This window comes from Humulus lupulus, chromosome X (genome assembly GCF_963169125.1).
Source record: "Humulus lupulus chromosome X, drHumLupu1.1, whole genome shotgun sequence".
Lineage (NCBI taxonomy): Eukaryota > Viridiplantae > Streptophyta > Magnoliopsida > Rosales > Cannabaceae > Humulus > Humulus lupulus.
In genome coordinates this window covers 232,914,495-232,938,561 of record NC_084802.1, presented here as the reverse complement: position 1 = coordinate 232,938,561, position 24,067 = coordinate 232,914,495, and the positions used below count along the sequence as shown (strand labels likewise).

General features: G+C 36.5%; 1 protein-coding gene and 1 non-coding gene across 2 annotated transcripts; one reads left to right on the top strand and one right to left on the bottom strand.

Annotated features, from left to right (window-relative positions):
- Window positions 1–21,693: 21,693 nt before the first annotated feature.
- LOC133806853 (uncharacterized) lies at window positions 21,694–23,185 on the bottom strand. The gene is made up of 4 exons (XM_062244939.1): window positions 23,056–23,185; window positions 22,521–22,963; window positions 22,191–22,421; window positions 21,694–22,143 (listed from the first exon to the last, which is right to left on the bottom strand). The coding sequence occupies exons 1-4, from the start codon at window positions 23,183–23,185 to the stop codon at window positions 21,694–21,696; spliced, it is 1,254 nt and encodes a 417-aa protein (XP_062100923.1).
- A 267-nt stretch (window positions 23,186–23,452) lies between these two features.
- On the top strand, window positions 23,453–23,557 carry LOC133807744 (small nucleolar RNA R71). Its single transcript, XR_009879641.1, has one exon. It is a non-coding gene; the product is annotated as a small nucleolar RNA R71 (small nucleolar RNA).
- The last annotated feature ends 510 nt before the right edge of the window (window positions 23,558–24,067 follow it).

The following is a 24,067-nucleotide window of genomic DNA, read 5'->3' as shown; positions in this document are numbered from 1 at the left end:
AGCAACATATTAAAGTACAGAATCTTTAATGAATGGTTGCTAGCACCGTTTACTAAGCATACAGGATGTGAGTAATCTAATTTAGATTACTCATGTAGATAGACATCTTGGTAAAAGGGTTGTATATAATAGTGATTATATATGACAGGACCGATATGAATTAATTATCTTTATAACTTATCGTTTGCCATAAAGATTAATTCATATAATAGTAGATGATAATTTGTTGATCAGTCTAAATCATGAGTAATCATGAACTCATTTTTGTGCTTATTGGATCTTTTGATTCATTCGTTAAGGTCTCTTGATATAATGAGGCTAGTGAGTTTTGTTTTGGAGATTCAATATCATGAATAGTTGGGAAGATGATTAATCATGACTCTGTAAATATAATTCTATAAATACTTATAGTGTAATTCCATATTTATAGTGGAGTAATCATGGAATTAATAAATAAGATTATTGAATTAAAGAGTTTAATTAATAATTTGGTTTATTGGAGATTCGTATTATAGGTCAATGGTCCTTGAGTTGCCTGTGTCTTGCACTGTCAAGGGTAAGGATGTCACAAGGAAGATTAATAGAGAAAAGGACTAAATTGCAAAGGAATTAATTTTTCAGAGCAATGAAATAATTATGTGCTAATTAATGACTATGTATTTTTTATTTGAAGAACTTTATATTAGTAAAAATAAATATTAATCATGTTTGGATTAATATTTGGGAGAGTTTAGTTATTATCTTATTATAAGATAATTATTTAAAAGTGATAGTTTTTAAGATAAAGTTAATTTTGAATTAACTGATATTTATTTTGGGAGCAATATATTGTCTTAAAATTAATTAAACAAACAAATGAAAAATTAGGGATGCACATAAAGTGGGACACACCACTCACTGTATCTAAGAGTGAGTAGCACCACTCACATGTGCCACATCCCTGGGTTTTGAATTTTGAATTTCAAATTAACTTGTTTCTTTAATTATTTAATTATTCTTTTTAAATATGATTTAAATTAAATATTTAAAATAGTTGTAACTGATCAGCTTTAATTTAATTAAATAAAGATTAATAAAATAGTTTAATTATCTTTATAAACTTTAAAAGAAGCAATTCTTTTCTAAGTCAGATATTTTTAGGTTATCAGGCTCTCTCAAAGAAAGAAATGATAGAATTTTCTATACCTGAAACTGTTGACGCAGTTTTTCACCAACAGTGGATTAAGAAATCCGACAATATAGATATTAGGTTTTTTTCTAAACTGTGATTGAACAAATGAAAGATATCACAAACACTCACACTTTTACGTTGTTCAATTGTTAAAATCCACCTAGTCGACTAGACAATCTTATTGATCTCTTTAGGGCTCTGGGTGAAATTGTTTCTAACAATTTCAGCAGAGTTTCACTATATAAGGAATCAGTCTTTGTGCAGCTATATATAAGAGAACGAGGCAGTCAGAGACCCTTGGAGGTCAATATGACATGCTGGTATTCCTGCCAAGGAAAAGGAGTTCCAGATTGGAGTTAATGACGCTACCATGGTGGCCTATAAACTGATCCGAAAATATCAGACACTAGCCATCAGAGCTTGAGGTCCTCCCCCCGAGCTCCTTCCTCCTCAGGAACTCATCCCTGTCGTTGAAGTCGTTTAAGAAGATGAGGAGATCGCGCAGCTAGTGCGCAAAAGAAAGGTCTCTGAAGATGGACAACATCCTAACCAAGGCCGAGCTGAATCGGGAGGCAGTAGCCAGCACCTCCGGCCAAGGTAACCCATTAAGAGAATTAAACTGAGATGCTGCCAGTTTAAGGGTAGTTGGATTAAACCCAAGGCAGCTCATGAGTCGACACCCGATTGATCCGGACCTGAACATGACCCTCTTTCCATGTGTGGATTACCTAGTTGTACGCTACAACCATAGCTACCCCCTGTGTACCGTAGTAGAAGATAACACCCTTCATTTTAGATCTGGCATTTTCGAGGAATACAGCAGAAACTTTTTGTCGTGGCCTTCCCTTTGTCAAGGTGTTTTTACCCCGGGTATTAGGCACGTCGTGCATGAGTCTAGTCCAAATGAAGAGCCTGAACACTGTAGGTTCCAAAATGTAATAATATTAGAGTCTCCCCCTCCCTCGATAGTCCAAGAGTTAGAGGTTTTACCTAGCCCGGTTCGTAATCCAGAGCCAATCATAGTAATTTCCTCCTCTAGCTCGGAGGGTAGGGCTCTTGCTCTATTCTTTGCCTTGTATTACTGTGACTAGTCATTTCTTGGATCTAAATTTTCTTCTCGTGCTTTTGCAGCAAAGATATGGATCTAAAAGGCACCTTCAAATCTATTGGGGTCGGTACTGGACCCATCGTCAAGAAGGCGAGACTATCGAAGTACTTCCAAAGTGGGAGTTGTCACCGGATCCCTTGCAAAGGATAAAGGTGCCATATCCACTCAAAAGCAATAGTAGCAAAAGCAACCACTAGCCCAGGTAACTGTAGTTACCATTCAAGAGGCTCCTCTTCCTCGTCCTCGCAACCCTACTCTGGTTCCTCAAGTTGCTCAGGGCGGAGCCCCATCTGATCAGCTCCTAGATACACAGCCCAAGGATTTGCAACTCCCAATCAAGCCACTAGAGGTTGCAAGGATCTTGAAAGCACTTTGAGGACCCCTCCATGACATGGCGAACAACATAGTGGGTCATGCCAACCAAGCGAATGTCAAGGACCCGAGGGCCATAGAGGAGTGTTCCCCAGGGGACGTCTTGGGGTCAGCCTTGGGGATGAACCTTACTGTAAATTATCCTTTTTCCTCCTATATTTTTTCCCTTTTTGTTTTTACTTTTGCAAGCTAATCCTATCATGTATTTTTATTTTGTAGTCTTGTTTAGCTCAAATCTGTGGCATCGCCCAGATCTGAGCTTAAAGAGATGAGCTTAGGGTCGCCTGGCTGCATCCCATGACAACGAGCAAATTGCCAAGGAACAGGTCATTGAGGTGAGCCAGTGACGAGACCAGCTGCAGGTTGGTCGACAGCCTCAACAAGAAACTTGAGGAAGTCGATGTTCTCAAAAATAAACTGCCTGAGGTCAAAGTCAAAGCCAAGGAGGATGCCGAGAAGGCGAAGCAGGATGCTGATCAGGCAAAGATGGATGTTGCCAAAGCAACGAACACCCTGGAGGAGATACTTTACCGGTGCTAGGCATACAACCAAGAAGGGGATTTCTCCTTTTAGATGCGGAGCTTTGGGAACGTTATCTTACCAAGTTCCAGAGCTGACTCTTGCAAGAGCCCTCCGAGACCATGGAGGCTTCTAGAGCTGCTGAGGGGGGCAACGATGAGGTGACATCATAAGGGCAAGTTACTGGAGCTCAATAATGTTTAGGGCACCCTAATCTCTTTCTTTTTTTCAGATTTTTTATATCCCTTGTAATTAAGCTTTCACAAGCTGAAAAAATTGCCTTCGTGCTTAATTTGAAGTTATTTCTCCTACTGATATTCATATACCTGTCAATACATGTTCATTACTTTATGATCTATTTTTGTTCCCCTTAATCTATTATCTTTCTATGCTTATGAATTTTATGTCCTTGCACACTCACAATCATAGGGGTCATCTTTAGATCAAGATAGAATTTTGATGGCTCGACCAATTAATTCTGGTCGATGTTCTGGTTATACCCAAGAATTTGCCCGCCTATTAGCTTCATACCTGTTAGGAATCAGGTCTCGGACCTGGTTATATCTAGGAGTTTTCCCGCCTAATAGTGTTATATCTATTAGGAATCAAGCCTCAGACCTGGTTATATCCAAGAGTTTGCCTGCCTAATAGCGTTTTACCTATTAGGAATCAGGCCTCGGACCTAGTTATATCCATGATTCCTTAATTGAATTCTAGGTTTTGTTTTCTTGAATTTTCCTAACTTAGTTTGTATTTTGAATTTCTTTGAAAATTCGAGCTAGCTTTAAAAAGTCGTTGAATAATCAATTTTCCAAATTCTAAGTTTCAAATTTTATCCAAACACACTAAATATTTTTAAAGACTCATTGAGGGCTATATGCCCCCCAAGCGATCAAAATTTATGGGTATTCTAGGTCGATTTTATAAAATGAGTACATGATACACGCGAGAATAAGATAAACATGTAGCGATCTCGTGTTATTTAAATAAAATGGATTTTATAAATAAGCCTTACACGGAAAAATATTGAAAAAATAAAAAATTAACAAAGTTTTCCTATTAGTGATAGTATTTTTTAAGATGTAGAGCATTCAAGGTCCCTGGTACCAACTCTCCACTTAACTGAGCTAGTTTAAATGTTCCTTCATGTATACTTTCCACGATCTGGTATGGTCCTTCATAGTTCAGTCCCAATACACCATCTTTAGGATCCTTACTTGCCAAAAACACCCTTCGAAGCACTAAATCACCCAGTTCAAGTCAGCGTCCTTTTACCTTCGAGTTAAAGTAACATGTAATTCTCTACTGATAATGGGCGAGCTATAATTGTGACTCTTCCCACTTTTCTTCGATCAGATCCAGAGATATGTTGAGCAATTCATGGTTTTGATCTTGAACGAAGGTTTTCTATCTATGTGTCGTCACTAGCGCTTCAAATGGGAGCATAGCCTCACTTCCAAAGGCTAAAGAGAAGGGAGTGTACCCCGTGGAGGTGCGATGTGAGGTCCTATAGGCCCAAAGTACTTGCGAGAGCTGCTAGGGCCATAATCCCTTGGCTTCATCTAGTCACTTCTATAAACTCGCCAAAGGTTTTATTCACAACCTTGACTTGCCCATTAGCTTGCGGATACGCCACTGAAGAGAAACTCTGGGTTAAACCATACTTCTCACAAAAGTTTATGAAAAGATCACTATCGAACTAGTTTCATTATCAGACACGATCTTCTTCAGGAGTCCAAATTGACATATGATGTTCTTCATGATGAAATCCAAGACTCTCTTCGAGGTTATGGTTGCTAGAGGCTCATCCTTATCCCACTTCATAAAGTAGTCGATGGTGACAACTGCATAGCGAACTCCTCATTCTCCTGTTACTAATGAACCAATCAAGTCAATCCCCCATACTGCAAATGGCAAGGGCGATGAAATCAGGGTTAATTCCATGGGCATTTCCCGAGCAACTGTGGCAAAGCATTGGCACCTGTCACATTTCTATACGTACGAGGCCAAATCCATTTTAGTGTAGGCCAAAATTAGCCCTGCCTCAATATCTTTAGAGCTAGGTTTTTCCCCCAAGCGTGGTCTCTGTAGAATCCTTCATGTATCTCTTGTAGGATGGCCTGTGCTTCTTCGAGCAGAACACACCACAGGAGGGGCAGCGAATGCCCTTGTCGGTATAGAATTCCCTTAACCATAACATACTGTGGGACTTGATATAACAATTTTCTTGTGTCCTTTCGGTCATTTAGTAGTTTATCGGTTGTTAGGTACTCCACTATGGGGGTTATCCAGATCAGTTTTGTGTCAATCACTCTGACTTCAGCCGATTCTTCTGCTATGCTTGGTTGTTCTAAGAAATCTATTGGGACCACATTTAATGCATCTGCTTCTTTGGTGGTGGCAAGTCAGGCTAAGGCATCAGCATTCGAGTTCTGCTCGTGGGGTATCTGCTCAATGGAGTAGAACTCGAACTCAGACAACTCATCTTTAACCTTAGCTAGATAAGTCGTCATTTTCATACCTCGAGCTTGATATTCCCCCAAGATTTGATTAACCACGAGCTAAGAATCACTATAACACTGGAGTGCATTTGCTTTCAGTTCCTTTGCCATCAGTAATCTTGCCAATAGAGCTGCGTATTCTGCTTCATTGTTGGATGATTCGAACCCGAAACTGAAGGTTGTATGGAATCGATGTCCCTTAGGTGAGATCATAACTATCCCAGCTCTGGGTCCATTTTCGTTAGCTGATCCATCAATGAAGAGTTTCCACAACTCTTGCACTGGTTCTCTCATTGGCTCATCCTGAAAACATGCGCATTCTACCACAAAATGAGCGAGCTCTTGACTCTTGATTGTTGTGCATGGCATATATAATATCTTGAAGTGGCTGAGTTTGATGGCCCAATTAAGCCAACATCCCAATGTTTCAGGCTTTTGCAAGACTTGTCTTAAAGGTTGATTGGTTAAGACATGCATGGTGTGGGACTGGAAATATGACCTGAGCTTTCTCGAGGCCAAGATCAAGCAGAATGCGAGTTTTTCTATTATAAAATATTTGGACTCATCTCCTAGAAGCCTTTTACTCACGTAGTACACCAGTTTCTGTGCCTGATTTTCTTCTCGACCTAATACGGTGCTAACCGTATTTTCTGTCACAGCTAGGAATAAGAGCAAACATTCTCTAGCTATCGATTTTTATAGCATGGGGGTTTCAGCCAGGTGAGTTTTCAGATTCTGAAATTCCTGCTGGCATTCATTAGAATGGGACACACTTGTTAGTTGATTTTGCAACGAAGCGGTCTCGGGTCGCTACTTTCCCAGTTAGTCTATGTACTTCTTTACGTGACCTAGGCGAGGGCATTTCTAATAACGATCTGATCTTCTTTGGGTTCACCTCTATCCCCCTTGTGTTGACTATGATGCCCAAAAAATTTCCCAACGAAACCCCAAAGGTGCACTTTTGAGGGTTCAGCTTCGTGTCATATTTCCTTAACATGCCAAAACAAACTTCCAGGTGATAACTCCATTTTAGTGTCATTTTAGGATGTGTTTTGGTGGTAATCTTGAGTCTTTATGTTTGTTTTGTGCAAGATTACGCTTGTGTTTGTCTTTGTTGTAGGTAGGTGCTATGAATCATGAGCTAAACGTGAAAATACGTGGAAATGGTGGAAAAACGGATCTTTTGGTGGTTGTTAGACTAAAATTGGCGTTAAGGATGAGTTACAACATTTTTTTTGATGAAATTGATGAAGGAAGGATTTCAAATGGTCAAAATATAAAGAAAAACAAATAGAATTAGAGTCGCGGCATGGGCTTAAGGGCCACGACTCTAGCAAAGTCGGAGGATGCATAACCTGCTGAAAGGAATTAGGGTCGCGACTTGGCAAAGAGAGTCGCAGTGCTAGAAGAAACAAAGGCAAATCCAGAAGGCGCATGGAGACACAGGTCACGACCTAAGAAAGGCCTAGTCACGGCCCACCTTTGAAAAAAAAAAAGAGGAATTCATTTTCTTTTTTTTTGTATAAATTCAGACTTTAGGTTTTAATTAGAAGGAGGTCAGATTTTTTTATTACGAATTTAGAGAGCAATTCGGATTCTGAGACATTGTTTTCTGCAATTTTATATTTTTATTTCTTCTTCAAGATTTTGGAATTTACGTTTCTGAATAATTATTTTATTGTTTTAGTCATGTATGATATGAGCTAAATCCTCTATCTAGGGGTTAATGTAGTCACTTAGATTTCTATTTAATTTTATTATGATGTTCTATTGATTCTTCTTCTTTATTCTAATCTATAAAATGTTTGCCTAATGCTAGTAAATAATTGATCAATATTTTCTTGATTTATGATTTTGATTTAAAATTCGAAAGAACCGAATTGAATATGCTATCGTTATATAGACATAGGTTACATATTGGAAGAAAGTACTTGTATGGCTTATGTAGCAATTAGGTTTCTATGCTTAATGTCTGCTATGTGTTTAAGTTTATCACAGAGAAGTAGAAAACCTGCATATAGTTTGAGATCTTATATCTTGAAAAAAAATAGGAACCGATTTTTGTTAACCTACTATTAGAATAGGAAGAAGAGATTTAGAACTGATTAGTAAAATTCATAGAATGAAAAGTTGATGAAGTTAACACCCTAGGTTTTTAATTATTGAATCAATCTTTATTATTGTAGAGTTTATTTCAATTTTAAGCCTTATTTTAAAAATCACTCTATTTTTGACAGTCAAATAGAAATGTAAAAGCAATTATTGGTAATTGGTTGATAGTCCTTGTGGGAACAATACTTTACTTACTATTGTATTACTTGAATCGATTGTGTATACTTGCACATCATATTTTACTGATCACTAGGTCAGAGACATGGTTAATGGTAATATTTGATTTAGCGAGCATATCATCGACATACACTTCCATGTTTTTCCCAATCTGGTTAATGAACATTTTATTAACTAGTCGTTGGTACGTTGCACCAGCATTCTTCAGCCTGAATGGCATAACCTTGTAGCAGTATATGTTATGCTCAGTCATGAAGCTAGTATGCTCTTGGTCTGCAGGATTCATTACGATCTGGTTATATCAATAGTATACATCCATGAAAGACATGAGCTCGTGATTGGCTGTTGTGTCGACCAACTGATCGATTCGAGGTAGTGGAAAACAATCCTTAGGACAGGCCTTATTGAGGTCGAAGAAGTCAATGCAATTTCTCCACTTTCCATTGGGTTTTGGGACCCAAACAGGGTTAGCAATCCAGGTTGGATATTTAGCTTCACTAATGAATCCACACTTAAGCAAGAGAGCTACTTCTTCTTCTAAAGCTTCTGATTGCTCCTTCCCCAAAAGCCTTCGTTTATGTACCTTTGCAAGCACATTCCTATCCAGATTTAGCGTATACATTATGACATTCGGACTGATTCCCACCATATCTACATGTGACCAGGCAAAGACGCCCAGGTTATTTCTCATAAACTTGACCAGCTCCTTCTTCCTTTCAGTTCCAAGATTATTTCCAACGTTTACCATTCTTGAAGGTACTTCTGGGTCGATACTTATTTCCTCGAGCTCTTCCAATGCTTGGAGCTCAAACCTGCCGTTGCCTAATCTTGGATCAATATCATCTTCCTAGGCGACCTCGTTACCTTCTTCCTAAGGTTCTTCCGCCCCATGGGCAATTTCCATTACCCGAGGCTCCTCTCCTCCCTCAATAATGACCATTGCTTTTTGCCCGGGTTGTGATTTTCCCTTCATAGCAATGCTATAGAATTCTCTGGCAGCAATCTGATCTCCTCTTATAGTACATATACCTGAGGTCGAAGGGAACTTCATCGCTAGATGTCGAATTGAGGTGATAGCCTCAAAAATCATCAGCGTCGGTCATTCCAAAATTGCGTTGTATGCGGCTGGACAATCGATTACAATCTACTTGAGTATTTTATAAATAGTTCACATATCATCCCCTAGCATAACTACAAGTCTGATCGTCCCTATGGCTATTGGACCTTTTCCTTAGAATATGTATAGGGTCATCTAGGTCACCTTAAGATCGGTTATGGACAACCCCATCATTTATAGGGTGGACCTAAATAGCACATTTACTAAGCTCCCATTATCAACCAATATCCTTTGTACTCTTCGATTGGTGAGCTGAATGGTTATCACCAGCGAATCATTATGTGGGAACTGGATGTGGCTAGTGTCCTCTTCAATGAAAATGATTGGTTGTTTCTCCAACCGCTGTTGTTTTGATAACCTTTGCTCTGGAATAAATTAAGTACCATTGTGGGTTTTTAGCTCCTGTATGTACCTTTTTTGGGACCCACTACTCATGCCCACCAAATGGGGTCCTCCAATGATAGTGGTTATATTCCTTCCTTCTATTGGGAACGGGACGATTTGGTTCCCCTGATCTGTTTGAGCCCGTGGTTGACCGACCGGATTTTTTGGAACTAGATGAATATTTTGCCCAACTGGCTTATTGGGAACTACTCGGTTTTGGGCATACTGGGCTAACGGTCTATCCCATATGAGAGTCTTGATCTTGTCCTTTAGCCGATGGCAATCATCAGTATTATGCCCGTTGTTGTTGTGATATCGGCAGAATTTTGCGGGGTCTCTCTTTGCCCTCTGGTGCCTCAAAGGCTCCGGCTTCTTCCATGGAAGGCGATTAGAGTTTGCCAGGAAAATATGCTTTCATGTATCTGTCAGGTCGGTGTAGGTGGTGTAGATGGGCTTTAAATTTTCTCTGGGCTTGTTCTTTTTTATTCAATTTCGGTTGCCCTCACCAGTCCCCTTCCGCTTATTGTTCCCCGCATGGTTATTTTGGGTAGTGGGTTGAGTCGTAGCTGCAACATCTGCCACCGCTGCAGCGGACTGAACAAGGGTCTGGCTGGTTACTGCGACAGCAGATCATGCCTCCTCTAGATTTATCCATTCCTGAGCTCGAGCTAGGAATTCATCTACACTCTTTACTCCTTTTCGCTGGAGTACTTGCCATAAATCACCTCCTACTGTGATCCTTTTCCTCATTGCCACGAGCTTGGAGCTATCATCAACATCCCTAGCTCATGTTGCTACATTGGTGAATCGATTCAAATATGCCTTCAGGGATTCACCAGGTTGTTGTTTTATGTTGGCCAAAGAATTAGCCTCAATGTGAGCTTCCTTCAAAGCTCGGAACTGTCTCTTAAATTCGGAAGACAATTTCTTCCACGAGGCGATTGAATGCTTTTTGTATTTGTTAGACCACAATCTGGCTGGTCTGGTCAGAGTTGCGGGGAAAAATATACATCTTAAGTCAAACCTGACATTTTTGGCCATCATTAACGTGTTGAACGTTTTGAGGTGGTTGGACAAGTCGGTGTTTCTGTCATATGCGGGCATGGTCGGCATCCTAAAGCCAATAGGATACATACGGAGCTGCCGCAATGTTAGGAGCAAAAGGCTCAAGCTCCTCATTGAAATCACAATCATCGACTCCTTTTCCAGATAGGAGTCTCTTCATATGTTCTTCCATTAAGGACAGTCGCTCGAGGGTTGGATCCTTGGCATCTAGGTTATTTAGGAGTTGATTATCATCCCCCATCCTATTGTACGCGTTAAATGGGTTGTTTTCCCTCCAAGCTTGAGCTTGGTTAGGTGGGACATTCCCATTGTCGCGTACGATAGACGGATCTCCCCTGGGCTAGGTATAACTCAAATCATCATGGTGAACTGGATATCCTCTTTGTGAATTTAGATGATCACGCAGGTTAGGATGTGGGTCGGAAGGAAGACTTGGTACAGAGCTCAAGTGATTCCTCAGGTCGCTCTCATGTCTGCCTCCATGCTGGCTCTCCATCCAGTAACTTCCATTAGCAAAGCTTACAGCTCGTGGATGTAATCGAGGACCTGGATTATTAGCGCGAGACCGTGGGATATAGATGTCCTCTAAGGGAGGAGGATTTTTCCTGTTATCCCCTCAAGCTAGAGTGTTCCTCTATTGGTGAGGTGGCATTGGATGTCGAACTGGTGATGGCAGATGTCTTATTGGTGAAGCTAACCTTGTTCCATCAGGGCGCACTAGGTCAGCTCATCCCTGATCTACCCCAAATTCCCAGGTTTGAGGTAGGACCGGTTCATTTCTCCGTGCCAGAGGCTCTGAACGTGGCATGGATGGATTTTATGGGGTGTTTCGCCTCCTCGAATTGGTCCCAGCTCACCCTATTGGGTCAAGCTGAGCATTCCGTGGGATTTGTTTAGAAGGCATGGAGCTCGGGGTCGCAGTTTGAACAAACGGACTGACATGATGTCGATGATTCCTATGAGGATTCGCAGGTTGAGTATTTCGATGAATCTGATTCGAATGTATAGAGCTCAAAGTTTCCATTCTGACAGAGCGACTAAGATTGGGTCGATTATTCCTATGGGACCCACTTTTCCTCCTTCTGATGTTAACATTGGTTGCAAGAGGGGATAATCGAGTGATGATCTCCTCAAACTGCTTGTTAGCTTGAGCGAGATGGCTCCTTCACTGGGCATTTTCCATCTCGATGGTTGTCAAATATCTCAGATGGGGATTTGGTGGGCGTGATGCCGAGCTCCAAGTGTCGTCTTGGCCCACATGTTGCTTTCCAGGACGACATTGAGTAATTGAGCCTTCTCCAGTGGGGACGGTCGCACGGTGCACCTCCTGACCATCAGGTTGTTCTGTCTTGTTGTCACGCATAGGTCGGGTGACCACCATGGTGAGTGTTGAGTGAAACTTGCATGTGGTATTAAGCACTAATAAGCTCTCAACGAAAGCACCAATCTGTTAACGTGGTTTTTCGCCAACAGTAGATTAAGAAATCCGACAATAGAGATATTAGGCTTTTTACTAAACCATGATTGAACAAATGAAAGATATCACAAACATTCATACTTTTACGTGGTTCAATGGTTAAATCCACCTAGTCCACAAGACAATCTTATTGATCTCTTTAGGGCTCTGGGTGAAATTGTTCCTAACAATTTCAGCAGAGTTTCACTATATAAGGAATCAGTAATTTTTTTATCCATTCCCCTGTTATTTATAGAAGGTTTTCCTAGACAGCTTTGGGTAACCGCGTACATAAATTTGGTAAAATAATAAATTTGGATAACCTCCCATAAGGATATGATTGCCAATAGAATTTACATCCATTATCTCGGGTAATAAATGTGTAATAAAATCTTAGCATTAATGAGTGTATAAGGGACCTCCATGTCTTTTAGGATCCTTCACTATGCGTAATGACCAGGCTTCTGCAAGCTGGTCACTTCCTTCAAGTTGAATGCCTCAGAACTAACCTATCCTGACACGGGCTAAGTTCATAGTTTCAAAAAGGTGATATGGCCATCACGCATCTAGAATAAGGTTGTTGGCGCAAGAGGCAATCTGAAGATTATCTGGCTGTCGTAAGCTGTCAAGTTGAACTCGAGCTGCTCACTCCAGAGTTAGCTAGATATTTTATCTATACGCTTTCTTCATGCGCTTATCTGCATGTTGTACCCCGTGCTAAGTGATTCAGTTCGTATTTATTTTGGGGTAGAACAAAAATTCTATAAGTTTCCATAGCCTCTATCTTCTCAAACATCTTTAGATCTCATGTGTTGAGTACATCTAGAGAGCCTAAATAAACTTTTGAATCCTACGTGCCCACACATATCCTTGTGTGTTAGAGGAACGACTTGTAAGGCTAAGGTTTGTGCTTTCATAAGAATAGGAAGATCGTTGATTTTACTAAAAGACTCAATGACCCTTTATAGGCTACGAGAGGTAATCTTTATTCCTTATATGTGTTATTTAATATATCTATATATGTATGATCATGACTAGTATTAATGAATTTTTATAAATTCCCTCCCTATACATTCCGCTGCGTATTTTGATATTTTTCTAATTTTATACCAACAATTAGAGTGCCCAAAATGTTTGGAGGCATTTGGAGATGTTTTGTGATAAGTTTTGGAGCGCCAATTGAGAGGGACCTGCGTTGCATCGCCAATCCTATAATACATTATATAGGCGATGCATCGCCTGCATGGCGATGCATCACCTGGGTGCAGGTGACACGTCGCCTAGGCCATCCATACAAGTCCATACAATGACGTGGTTTTGAGTCCAAAATTTAAAACAAATGCTTTATTCTCATTTGTTGAGCCTAATGAGGGTTCCTACACTATTTAAAGGGGTCACTTGTGTTTTCGGTGAATTGACACTCGCCTCTCTCTCTCTCTCTCTAAAACCTCTTTCTCTCTCTAGCTCTCAAGATTACTAGTTTTCTCCTAAATCTTCATCAAGAAAGCTTGACTTGTATGAAGAATCAAGACTTGTGAATCTCAATCTCATTCCAAAGTAGTAGCTTCAAGTAATCTCAAGGAAGAGGCTAGGAATAGATATTTTTTTACAACAAATCTTAATTTGTGTCCTTGGTTCCATTTTGTGTTTCACATAAAATCATAGACTTGTGATTTTATGTATCAAGGTTCTTCAACGCCAAATGCCAATCCTATCTCTTGATTATTTGTGTTTTGTTCTTTGTGTTATTCTCCCATTAGAGTATAGATTATTCTTGTTATTCTATTGAGTTGTAATAGACAAAACATGGTTTATATATATCCTAACCCCAATATATATATGTATATATATCTTCTATATAATAAGTGTGTAGATAACGAAAATTCTTGGTTTTAACGGTATTTTATTTTTTTAATGTTAACTTTAACGGAATATTTTTATATTTAACAAAATATTTTTATATTTAACGGTAGTTTGTAAATACTTAAACTTAAATAAAATAAAATAAATAATTTAAAATTTAAAATAGGATATTTTTTAGATATTTTAGAATGATAATTATTTAAAAATAATAAATAATTAAACAAATTAAAATAAGATATTTTTGAGATATTTTACAATGATAATTATTTTAAAATAATAAATAATTAAACAAATTAAAATATGATATTTTTGATATATTTTACAATAATAATTATTTAAAAATAATAAAATCATACGTTTTATAACTTAAATAAAATTTAATTAAACTTAAAATGATAATTATTTATAAATAATAAATAATTAAATAAATTAAAATAAGATATTTTTGAGATATTTTACAATGATAGTTATTTAAAAATAATAAATAATTAAACAAATTAAAATATGATATTTTTAAGATATTTTACAGTAATAATTATTTTAAAATAATAAAATCATATGTTTTATAACTTAAATAAAATTTAATATAACTTAAACTCACAGAATAATATCATATTAAACATATAATATAATCTACAAACTTAAATTTAAAATCCACGTATAATATTTAACATTACATTAAATATATAATATATAATCTCTTGTTGTCACTCTCAAATTCAAAAACTATAACAAACATAAACTTAAACAAAAATAAATAAATTATTTAATTAAAATATGATATTTATTTGAAATTTATATGACATTAATATAAATTTAATAAAAATAATTAATAAATTTTATAAATAAAATTAAACAAATATGCATATTGCACGTTATTTATATCTAATATATATATATATATGGGCTCCATTACAAAATAAAAGTAAATTATCATATTTTTAATTGATATTTGTGGGACTGATACTTTCGTCTTCCTCTTCCATTCAACAAATGCATATAGCACCTGTTGTTACTATTGTACCGAGTCTCTGAATATCTTCAAGCATTGCCCACTTTTGTTCTACTTCAAATTAGAGGTAGGAATTTAATTACTCTTATTGAACATTACATTTTTTGTTTATTTATTTACTTGATTCGTATTTTTTATTTCATTTTATTTCAATATTTATGAAAAATTAAAATTAAATATGTAATTTGATTGAAAGCATCTTCACAGTTTGGTTATTCGAAATAGTTATTTTTTTAATGAAAAAACCATCTACAATCCACACAATTTTTAAAAGAAAGAATGTTGAAGTTTCAACATTTAATGAATCGTCAAATCCATCTGTAGACATTGATCATTTAAATTCTGAAGATTGCGCTGTAAAATCTAGTTTTAATAGTTTCCCCTGGGCTTCGTCCCATCCTCGCTCCTTCCTACATACAATGCCGAGGTGAAGATTGTCATTCTACTACACTTCTCGCTTAGTATTTATGAGGTGCCAAGATGGAGGTGGCTATTGCACTTTTCACTTAACTTCATTAACATTTGTTTATCACCTCAACATACCCCAGATTTTTTGTTTTCAATAAAGGGAAGGCCAATTTTATAATTCATGCATTTATTTTTATTTTAGTGTTTCTGTGGTACCTTACACCCTATAACATTTTTTTATTAAAATATTTACAATAATAATTTGTACAATTGTATTTATAATTGTACCCTTTTTTTTTAAGGTATACAATTTTTAATTGCAAGTGTGTATACATTTATCTCTCTTCATTTATATAAGGTGTGCATTTAAAAAAACAAAATCTTTATTTTTATCTCTTCTCTCTAATTTCAAAAAAAAATATATGACCTCCCTATTACTCGGTTGGGCTCAAGAGTTGTACCATCGCGACCTACTCTTCAAGTTGGTCATTTTGATAAGTGAGAAGCATATATTTTTTCGCTGTCGGCGGAGAAGATGACCAGAATAAAAACAACTTTTTAGTTTTTTTTATATATTTTGTTAACGAAAAAGTAACTAAACTGTAAACTTAAACAAAGTATAATATGCCAAAATTTGTATTCTTATTTTACATTTTAAAAGATAGTATATAGTTTTGTAAAAAACTTTAAAGCTATTTTAGAAATATTTTAAGTAACTTTTTTAAAATAAATTCTTTAGGATATTATTTGGTAACTTTTAAATACAACATAAGAAGACTTTTTTCGGTAACTCAATAAGTTTGTTAGTTGTTTTAAATTTGTGGCATACTAAAAAATTTAGTAATATATTAAAAGGTAATCAATTGGTATCTTAAATGATTTTAAAAGCAATGAAAATGTAGCTCTAAATTTAAAAGCAATCAATTGGTATTAAGATATTAAACGGGTAGATTAGTGCTAGATTATAAACCATAATGAAATAGAAAACACTCTCTCAAGAATGCACAACTTTTACGTAGTTTAGTGGTTAAAATCCACCTAGTCCACGAGTCAATATTATTATGTTTCTCTCTCTATTCCTGCAGAGTTTCAGTAATACAAAAATGGCTCCCCTTTCCCTGTCCATTATTCCGAGTATTTATAGGGAAATTTCATAGACAGGTTTTGGTAACTGCGTGAATAAATAAGGTATCTATTTAATACAGATTATTCCCATTACATTGGGATATGATTTGATAACATAATAGAATATACTCCTGCTATCTCGGATAATAAATGATAGATAAGTGATACAGCCTGGGCATTAATGAGCGTATAAAGAGTCTCTGAATCTCTTGGGATCCTTCAGTATGCGTTCTATCCAAGTTTCCACGAGCTGAATATCTCACCCAAGCTCATGTTCAACGACTATCTGAACCCTAGCTCGTAGTAAGTTCAGAGCACCCAAAGTTGGATATGGTTATTATAAGTCTCGAACTTAATTGTTATCTTGAGAGGCGGCCTGATAATAACATGTGTATCGTGCTGTCCAGCCCCCAAACTCGAGTTGTTCACATCACTATTAGCCAGATATACTACTTGGCTATTTTTCCACATATTCATCTACCAGCTATACCCGAGTTGAGTAATTGAACTTGTGCTAATTTCAGGGTACAACAGTAACTATGCAGTATACTAAGGGCATATTTGGAAACAGATGTGTAATTACTAGGTCGTATAATTACTAGGGTAGTAATTACGTATATGAGTGATTACACTATATTTTAAAATGCAAGGTGTGTTTGGATGTTAAGTTGTAATTACTTATAAATTCCTACTGTCATGTTTGACAAACACAATTAGTAATTACACAGAAAAATAATATGATGTAATAAATACTATTTAAAATTTGATAGTAATTAGTAATTACACAATATAATTACACCCATTTCTCATTGGGGGCTATAAGAATTGGAGAGTGTAATTGGGACCCCTCAATTACCTCCAATTACACAGTTTTGTATAATTACATGGTCAGACAAACATGACAAATTGAGTAATTACTCAGAACTACACTCAATTCTAATTACATGATGACTTTCCAAACGCACCCTAAATAGTTTCATTTTCTAATAAGTTATGCATGATAACTTGGAATTATAGGAATAACTTTTCATACTATATGATAACGAATTAATTTCTAAAATAAACTTGAAGTTAACGTAAAAGTATCTTAAATAATAATACATATAAATTATATGAGTGACTAAACAAGTCTATTAAAAGTTTTCATTTAAAAATTACCTTGTAGTATATTAAATTAATTTTTATTAATAAACTATATGGTAACTATTAGTTTCTTAAATAAACTTAAAGGTTACCAAAATGTATCTCAAATAATGAGATACCATAATTTAACATAAAAATAACTAATTGGTATATTAAAATATCTACAAATGAGTTTTGAGGTAACAAATAAATACTGAAATAATATGATTTAAAAATAAAGCTTTTAATAAAAAAAAAAGTGACCAATTGGTATCTTATCAATATCGTAAACAACCAAAAAGTAGCTTTTTACAACCCAGAAAAAACAAAAAAAATTTGGAAAGCGGGATTTTCTAATTTTTTTTTCAAAATTCGGTATGTTATGCTGATACGGCACCGATATTTGTGTAAATAATTTTTTTGAAGGTATTTTTGTAAGGGAAATTTCAGTTTTTATGCTTAGTAGAGGGTGTTAATTAAAAAAATGCTAGGCATATTAAAGATTTCAAAATAATGTCACTTTTTAGAATTCTACCCAAAATACTCTTGCCATTTTTTCCCCTCACTTCCCACTTCTCTCTTCCCCCTCTCTCTCTTTCAGTTCATTCTCTCTCACCTCACGATACCACCAACACTACCACCACACTAAATACTGCATTTCGAAGCGTGATTTTTGGGAATTTGTTGTGATTTTTTTTTAGATCTAAAACTCTTAAATCTGCAGAAAGTCGACCTTATTTGATGGTACTTGATGCCAGCTTAATGGAGCCTTCAAAATCAAGATTTTCATGAAAAAAAATGACTTTGCTCAATGGTATTTTAATGGTGCTTGTTGCGAAAATTTAAAGCTACGCAAGTATATGTAATCGCTTTTGTAGTTTATTTCGGTAAGACCGATATCGTTCCCACGGAGACTGATTATCAAGTGCCAATAGCCTATTTTATTTTCTATTTGGTAATCAAAATTGGAAATTTTAAAACTAAAAATAATAAATAACAAAATTAAATGAAGAACAACAAAGAACAATAATCTTGCAGTAAACTTGATGCAAATATATACGAGAAATTAGGGATTCTAATCTCCTCTACTATCAACTTTATTATTCATTAATGCAATCACAAAGATAATTCTTCTCACTAAGATGGAAGACATGCAAAAGTGTTAAATATTCGGGTTAAGAAATATAAAACTCGACCTAATACAAATTCCCTATATTTCTATGAGAAATTTAAACAATAGAGAGCAATGAACTCAGTCCTAAATCACATAGACCAATTTGATACTCTCGTTCTAAATTAAAATCTATGTCTATTCAATTTTAGCATATCCAAATCTCACTTCTCAGATTTTGATTCAAATTCATAAATAGCATGTAAAAGGTGCACAGTCAATCACATACACAATAAACACAAATTGAATAGATCTTAGATGAAGAAGAAATAGAAAACTTGCATTAATTCATAATAAAGCTTCAAGGGATTCAATTAAAAACCCTAAATAGAATTTAGTTCATGTTTATCGCTAAGAAATCCATAAACATGAAATTAACATAAACTAAAAGTAAAAAGAGAAGAAAAGAACTCTAAATGATAGATCCAATCTTCATCCAAAGAACTCCCAAACCTCTTCTCCAGTCTAGGTCTGCAAAAAGTGCTTCATTTTCTCTCCAAAATCATGAATTAAGCCTAATTAGCGTTTCTCTTAAACATGAAATGATCAAAATACCCTTCATTAAAAATCTGCGTTTTTCACATTTCTAGACATATCCTGCGGTCGTAGGAATGCCCTAGAAATGCCAAAACTTTTATCGAATTGCGGTCGCAAGACACCCTTCCTGCGGTGGCAGAAAGTGCTCCGAAACACAGTTTTCCACCATTTTTTGTCATTTTGTGGGTTTTTTCCACCATGTTTCCACACCTAAGTCACCTAAGCCCTTCGACACCTGAAAAAACATAAAAACAAGCGTAAAATAGAACAAAACAAAACTAAACACCTAATACTTAACTTGAAAAACACATAGATAAACGAGTCTAAAACTCGTTTATCAAACTTTCCCAAACTTAACATTTGCTCGCACTCGAGCAAAGAAAAATAGACTCAAGATAAACTAAACAAATAAATACAGACACTAAACAAATGAATCAAGATAACCACAATTTTTAAGCCTCAAATTTAATGAATGACAAACATATATAATTTTAGAAAAATAACTGACAAGTAATCCAGATTTTCAATCCAACCACTTCTTCAATTCACCTTAACCCATTGATCATTTTTGTCTACTCAACCATGAACAGTAAATAACACACATTTAAAATGATTTACACATGTTGAATTCTCACCATCAATCCATCAAATCTCATATTTTCATATGCTTGCTAACTTATTATTCTCCACTAATATAAATCAATGCATGTTCAAGAATCAAAAAGTCTTTTAAAGCTTGTATTGAGAGGCTTAGATAACGGTGGATAAGATAGTCATTTAAGCTCATATATACCATAAGCATGTAATCCAAACAAACCACACCAGATATTCACATCATAGTCCAACACAACCCCAAATTTCTCTTTATTTTCCAAGATTGAGAAAAATTCACACTAGATATTTCTTTTTTTTTTTTAACTACACTTCCTCAAACTTATGTTTTTCAATGTGAGCAAACATAAGAAGTGTAGTTTATTTTTAATCTCAAAATTTTATATTTTTTCGAATTTTTCTCTCAATCTTTCCTTATATTTTTCTATTGTCACAACCAAATCACAAAATAACACACATTACAAATCAATCCCCATTTATATATTTATATGCTCATGGTATAAATTAAGGGAATGGAAAATAATAAAGTGTTCAATTAGGCTCAAAATAAGTGTTTAACAATAAAAAGTTATACTTTTAGGCTCAAAAAGGGTAACTAGGGATAAATTAATTAAGGTTGGCTTGAAAGGTTCAAACGCTCAACAAAAAAAAATCGCCTAAATCATTTTCCTAAACAAGCATTGTCTATGATTTTACCTCAAATAGCAAGCAAGCAAGTTCTAGAATTTTTCATACATTCTTTCCACATTCAAAATTCAGTAAGTGTGCCTACATTTAAATGCAAGAATTTACCAATCATGATCAAATATTCAGTTTTACAATGAATTAAAGTAACCCAAAGAAGTGGTCAAACCAAGCACACAGATTTTTTTTACAAGCAAATATATTTATCTCGAATTATATTACAAGTCATTCACGTATTCTCATCGGCTAATCATTGTTATCTTGATTCGACAGACTCTCTAGATACCCTAACACGCAACACAATTAACACACAAAACCAAACACAATTTAACAAAATACCAAACTAAATAGCAACTTGACTCAACTAACTTAACACAAATAACTAAAATAAATCCCTCTTCCCCAAATTGTCCCCAATGTTTAAATAAAAGCTAAGCAAAGGAAACTTACCTGACTCGACTCACGATGAAGGACCTATCTCGTCATCCCCCTCAGGTGGAGGATACCCAAAGTTGGGTTGTTGTGGAAATGGTGGAAATCCAGTAGTGTCAATGCCAAAATGAGTGGCAAAGGCTTGGTTGTAAGCATTTTGGTTCTGCGCCACACTGACACTCCATAAGTGGTGCTACTAGAAATGAGACACCAAAGTGTCCATCCTTTGGTTTATGTTCTCGATTTTTTTTTTCTTTTTTTTTTTTTTAAAAAAAGTGATCTTGCGGCCGCACGAAACCCTTCCTGCGGTCGCAGGATTGAACCCCTAGGCAATTTGTCAGCAGCGTTGCGTGCAGTCGCAGGGTACCTGATGCGGTCGTACAAAACTAACCAATACGCCAAGACCACTGGACCTGCGGCCATAGGAAGTGGTTCCTGCGGTCGCAGGATTGCTCTACAAACCACAATTTCATTTTTTTTTAAAAAAATTTCACGTATTTCATGATTCTAGAATCAACAATATTTACAAGAAAATTAAAAGTAAAAATAAATCAAAAACTAATAATAATAATAAAATAAATAAATAAAAATTATCTCAACTAAAATAACTTAAATAACTTGAGATGCCTCCCAATAGCGTTGTATTTAACATCTCCAGCTAGACGCTCACTTCCTTCATCAAACTTCAACTCGAGTCAAGTCCACCCCGCTCATCCTTTAGAGCCATAGTTACATAAGCCAAAACTCATCTTTTAATGTTGCTAATCATCGGAGCCTTCCCACTATAAAACTGTTTCAAACAATGATGAACTACTCGACTACCAATTTCAGCATTGGTTTTTCTCTTGGTGGTTTCCAAATTACTACCACCATTACATACCACATCCACTCTATAACAAGTTGGAATATCAATTGCTGAAAAAACATTAAATGTTACCTCTTCGTTTTGCACTCGCAGCTTCAACTCCCCCTTTTGTACATCAATTTGTGCTTTCCCTATGGCTAAAAATGGTCTTCCCAAAATAATGGGAATGTTTGCATCCTCCTCCATCTCTAGAACAATGAAATCTGCTGGAAAAATAAACTTGTCTACCTTGACTAGCACATCTTCAATAACTCCCCTTCGGTGCTTGATTGATCGATCCGCGAGCAGAAGAGTAATAGTAGTAGGCTTTGCCTCACCAAGACCAAGCTTCTGAAATACAGATAGAGGCATGAGATTGATACTTGCTCCAAGATCACAAAGAGCATGTTTTTGCATTCAAATTTCCCTATAGAACAAGGGATAGTAAAGCTCCCCGGATCTTGAAGCTTTTGTGGAAGCTTCCTTTGGAGAATTGCATTGCACTCTTCAGTAAGTGCCACTGTCTCAAAGTCTTCCAACCTCTGTTTCTTCAATAAAATCTCTTTCATAAATTTCACATAACTCGACATTTTCTCCAAAGCCTCAGCAAATGGGATGTTAATGTGAAGCTTTTTAAACACTTCAAGAAACTTGGAGAATTGTTTGTCAAGAGAAGTCTTCCGGAGTCATTGTGGATACAAGATTCTGACATTGGAATCAACAAATACCAGTTGAATCTTCTCTTTGGTTGCAAGGCCTTCAGTAACCTTTTTCTCCACTTGGGGCTCAACTTTTTCACAGCTCCCCTCTTCTTCTGCCTTCTTTTCTTGAGTCCCCTTTAGAGAAGAACCTTCAATTTCTTTCCTGCTCCTCAAAGTGATAGCTTGACACTGCTCCTTAGGATTTACCATGGTATTGCTAGGAAAATTCCCTTGAGGCCTAGTATTCAACATATTGGCCAGCTGCCCCACTTGCATCTCCAAATTTCTGATGGAGGATCTAGTCTCAGTCATAAACCGAGTTTGAGTGTTGGTGAGAGTCAATAGGGCAGCCTGCAATTCACTAGGCTTCTCTGCAGGAGCAGGTGGCCTAGGTGCTGAGAGTTTGATGCTTGTGGTGGAGCTTGAGTCATAGGCCGCTGATATTGTGGTTGAAATGGTTGTTGTTGGCTCTGATTATTTCTCCAAGAAAAGTTAGGATGGTTTCTCCACCCCGGATTAAATGAGTTGGAGTAGGGATTGTTGTAGGGCCTCTGAAAATTACCCACTGCCTGGACTTGAGCTTGATCTAATGGGACATTGTTGGAATCTAAAGCAGCTTGGCACTGGTCAAAAGGATGAGGCCCCCCACACAATTCACACATTACTTGGGCTTGCACAACCTGGGCAGACATGGTATTTTGTTGCAGCTGCTTAGTTAGAGACAAAACTTGAGCAGTTAAGGTTGTGATTGCATCTAGTTCATGAACCCCTGCAACCTTTTTATTACTGTCGATCGTTCACTTGTCCATTGGTAATTATTATTGGTCATTTCCTCTAAGAGTTCCTTAGCTTCATTAGCACTTTTGCTCATAAACGCTCCTCCCGCTACTGCATCAATGATTGTGCGAGTGGTACCGCACAAACCATTGTAAAAGTTGTGGACCAACATCCACTTCTCAATACCGTGGTGAGGAGATTTTCTAATCAATTCCTTGAACCTCTCAAGCATCATACAAAGATTCTCCCTCAAGTTGAGAGAAGTTATTGATCTCCCCTCTCAGTTTAGCAACCTTGGCAGGTGGAAAGAACTTCGCTAAGAACTTCTGAGCTAGAGCATCCCAAGTGATGATAGTATTGGCCTCAAGTGAATTCAGCCAACTTTTTGCTCGCTCCTGTAGTGAGAATGGGAACAAGCGCAATCTAATGGCATCATCACTCACCCCGTTCATCTTGAAGGTTACACACAACTCCAGGAAATTGGCTATGTGTATATTGGGGTCTTCAGTGGGGAGGCCACAAAATTGAACTACAGTTTGGACTATCTGCAAGATAACAGGCTTGATCTCAAAATTGTTTGCCTTTACTGCTGGTGGATGGATGCATGAGTGTACCCTCGTGACAGTAGGGAGTACATATTCCCGTAGAGGTCTTTGAACAGCAGGATTCTGATCTTGTGGTGCTCCCCCGTTCATGTTTTCCACACTGTTGTTATTAATATCAGCTGTAACAACAGTGGAACTTTCAGCCCTCTTGTTTCTTCGGTTTTGCTTGCACTCTTTCTCGATCTCAATATT

Bases quoted from the DNA above. Each gene is read 5' to 3' on its own strand.
- LOC133806853 (XM_062244939.1), bottom strand. From the start codon at position 23,185: ATGTCTGCCCAGGTTGTGCAAGCCCAAGTAATGTGTGAATTGTGTGGG. The intron at 22,422-22,520 runs GTATTTGTTGAT...GTGTTTAAAAAG, and splicing joins CCAAAGAGAAGATTCAACTG to CTTCACATTAACATCCCATT. The intron at 22,144-22,190 runs GTGATCTTGGAG...TCTGTATTTCAG, and splicing joins AATGCAAAAACATGCTCTTT to AAGCTTGGTCTTGGTGAGGC.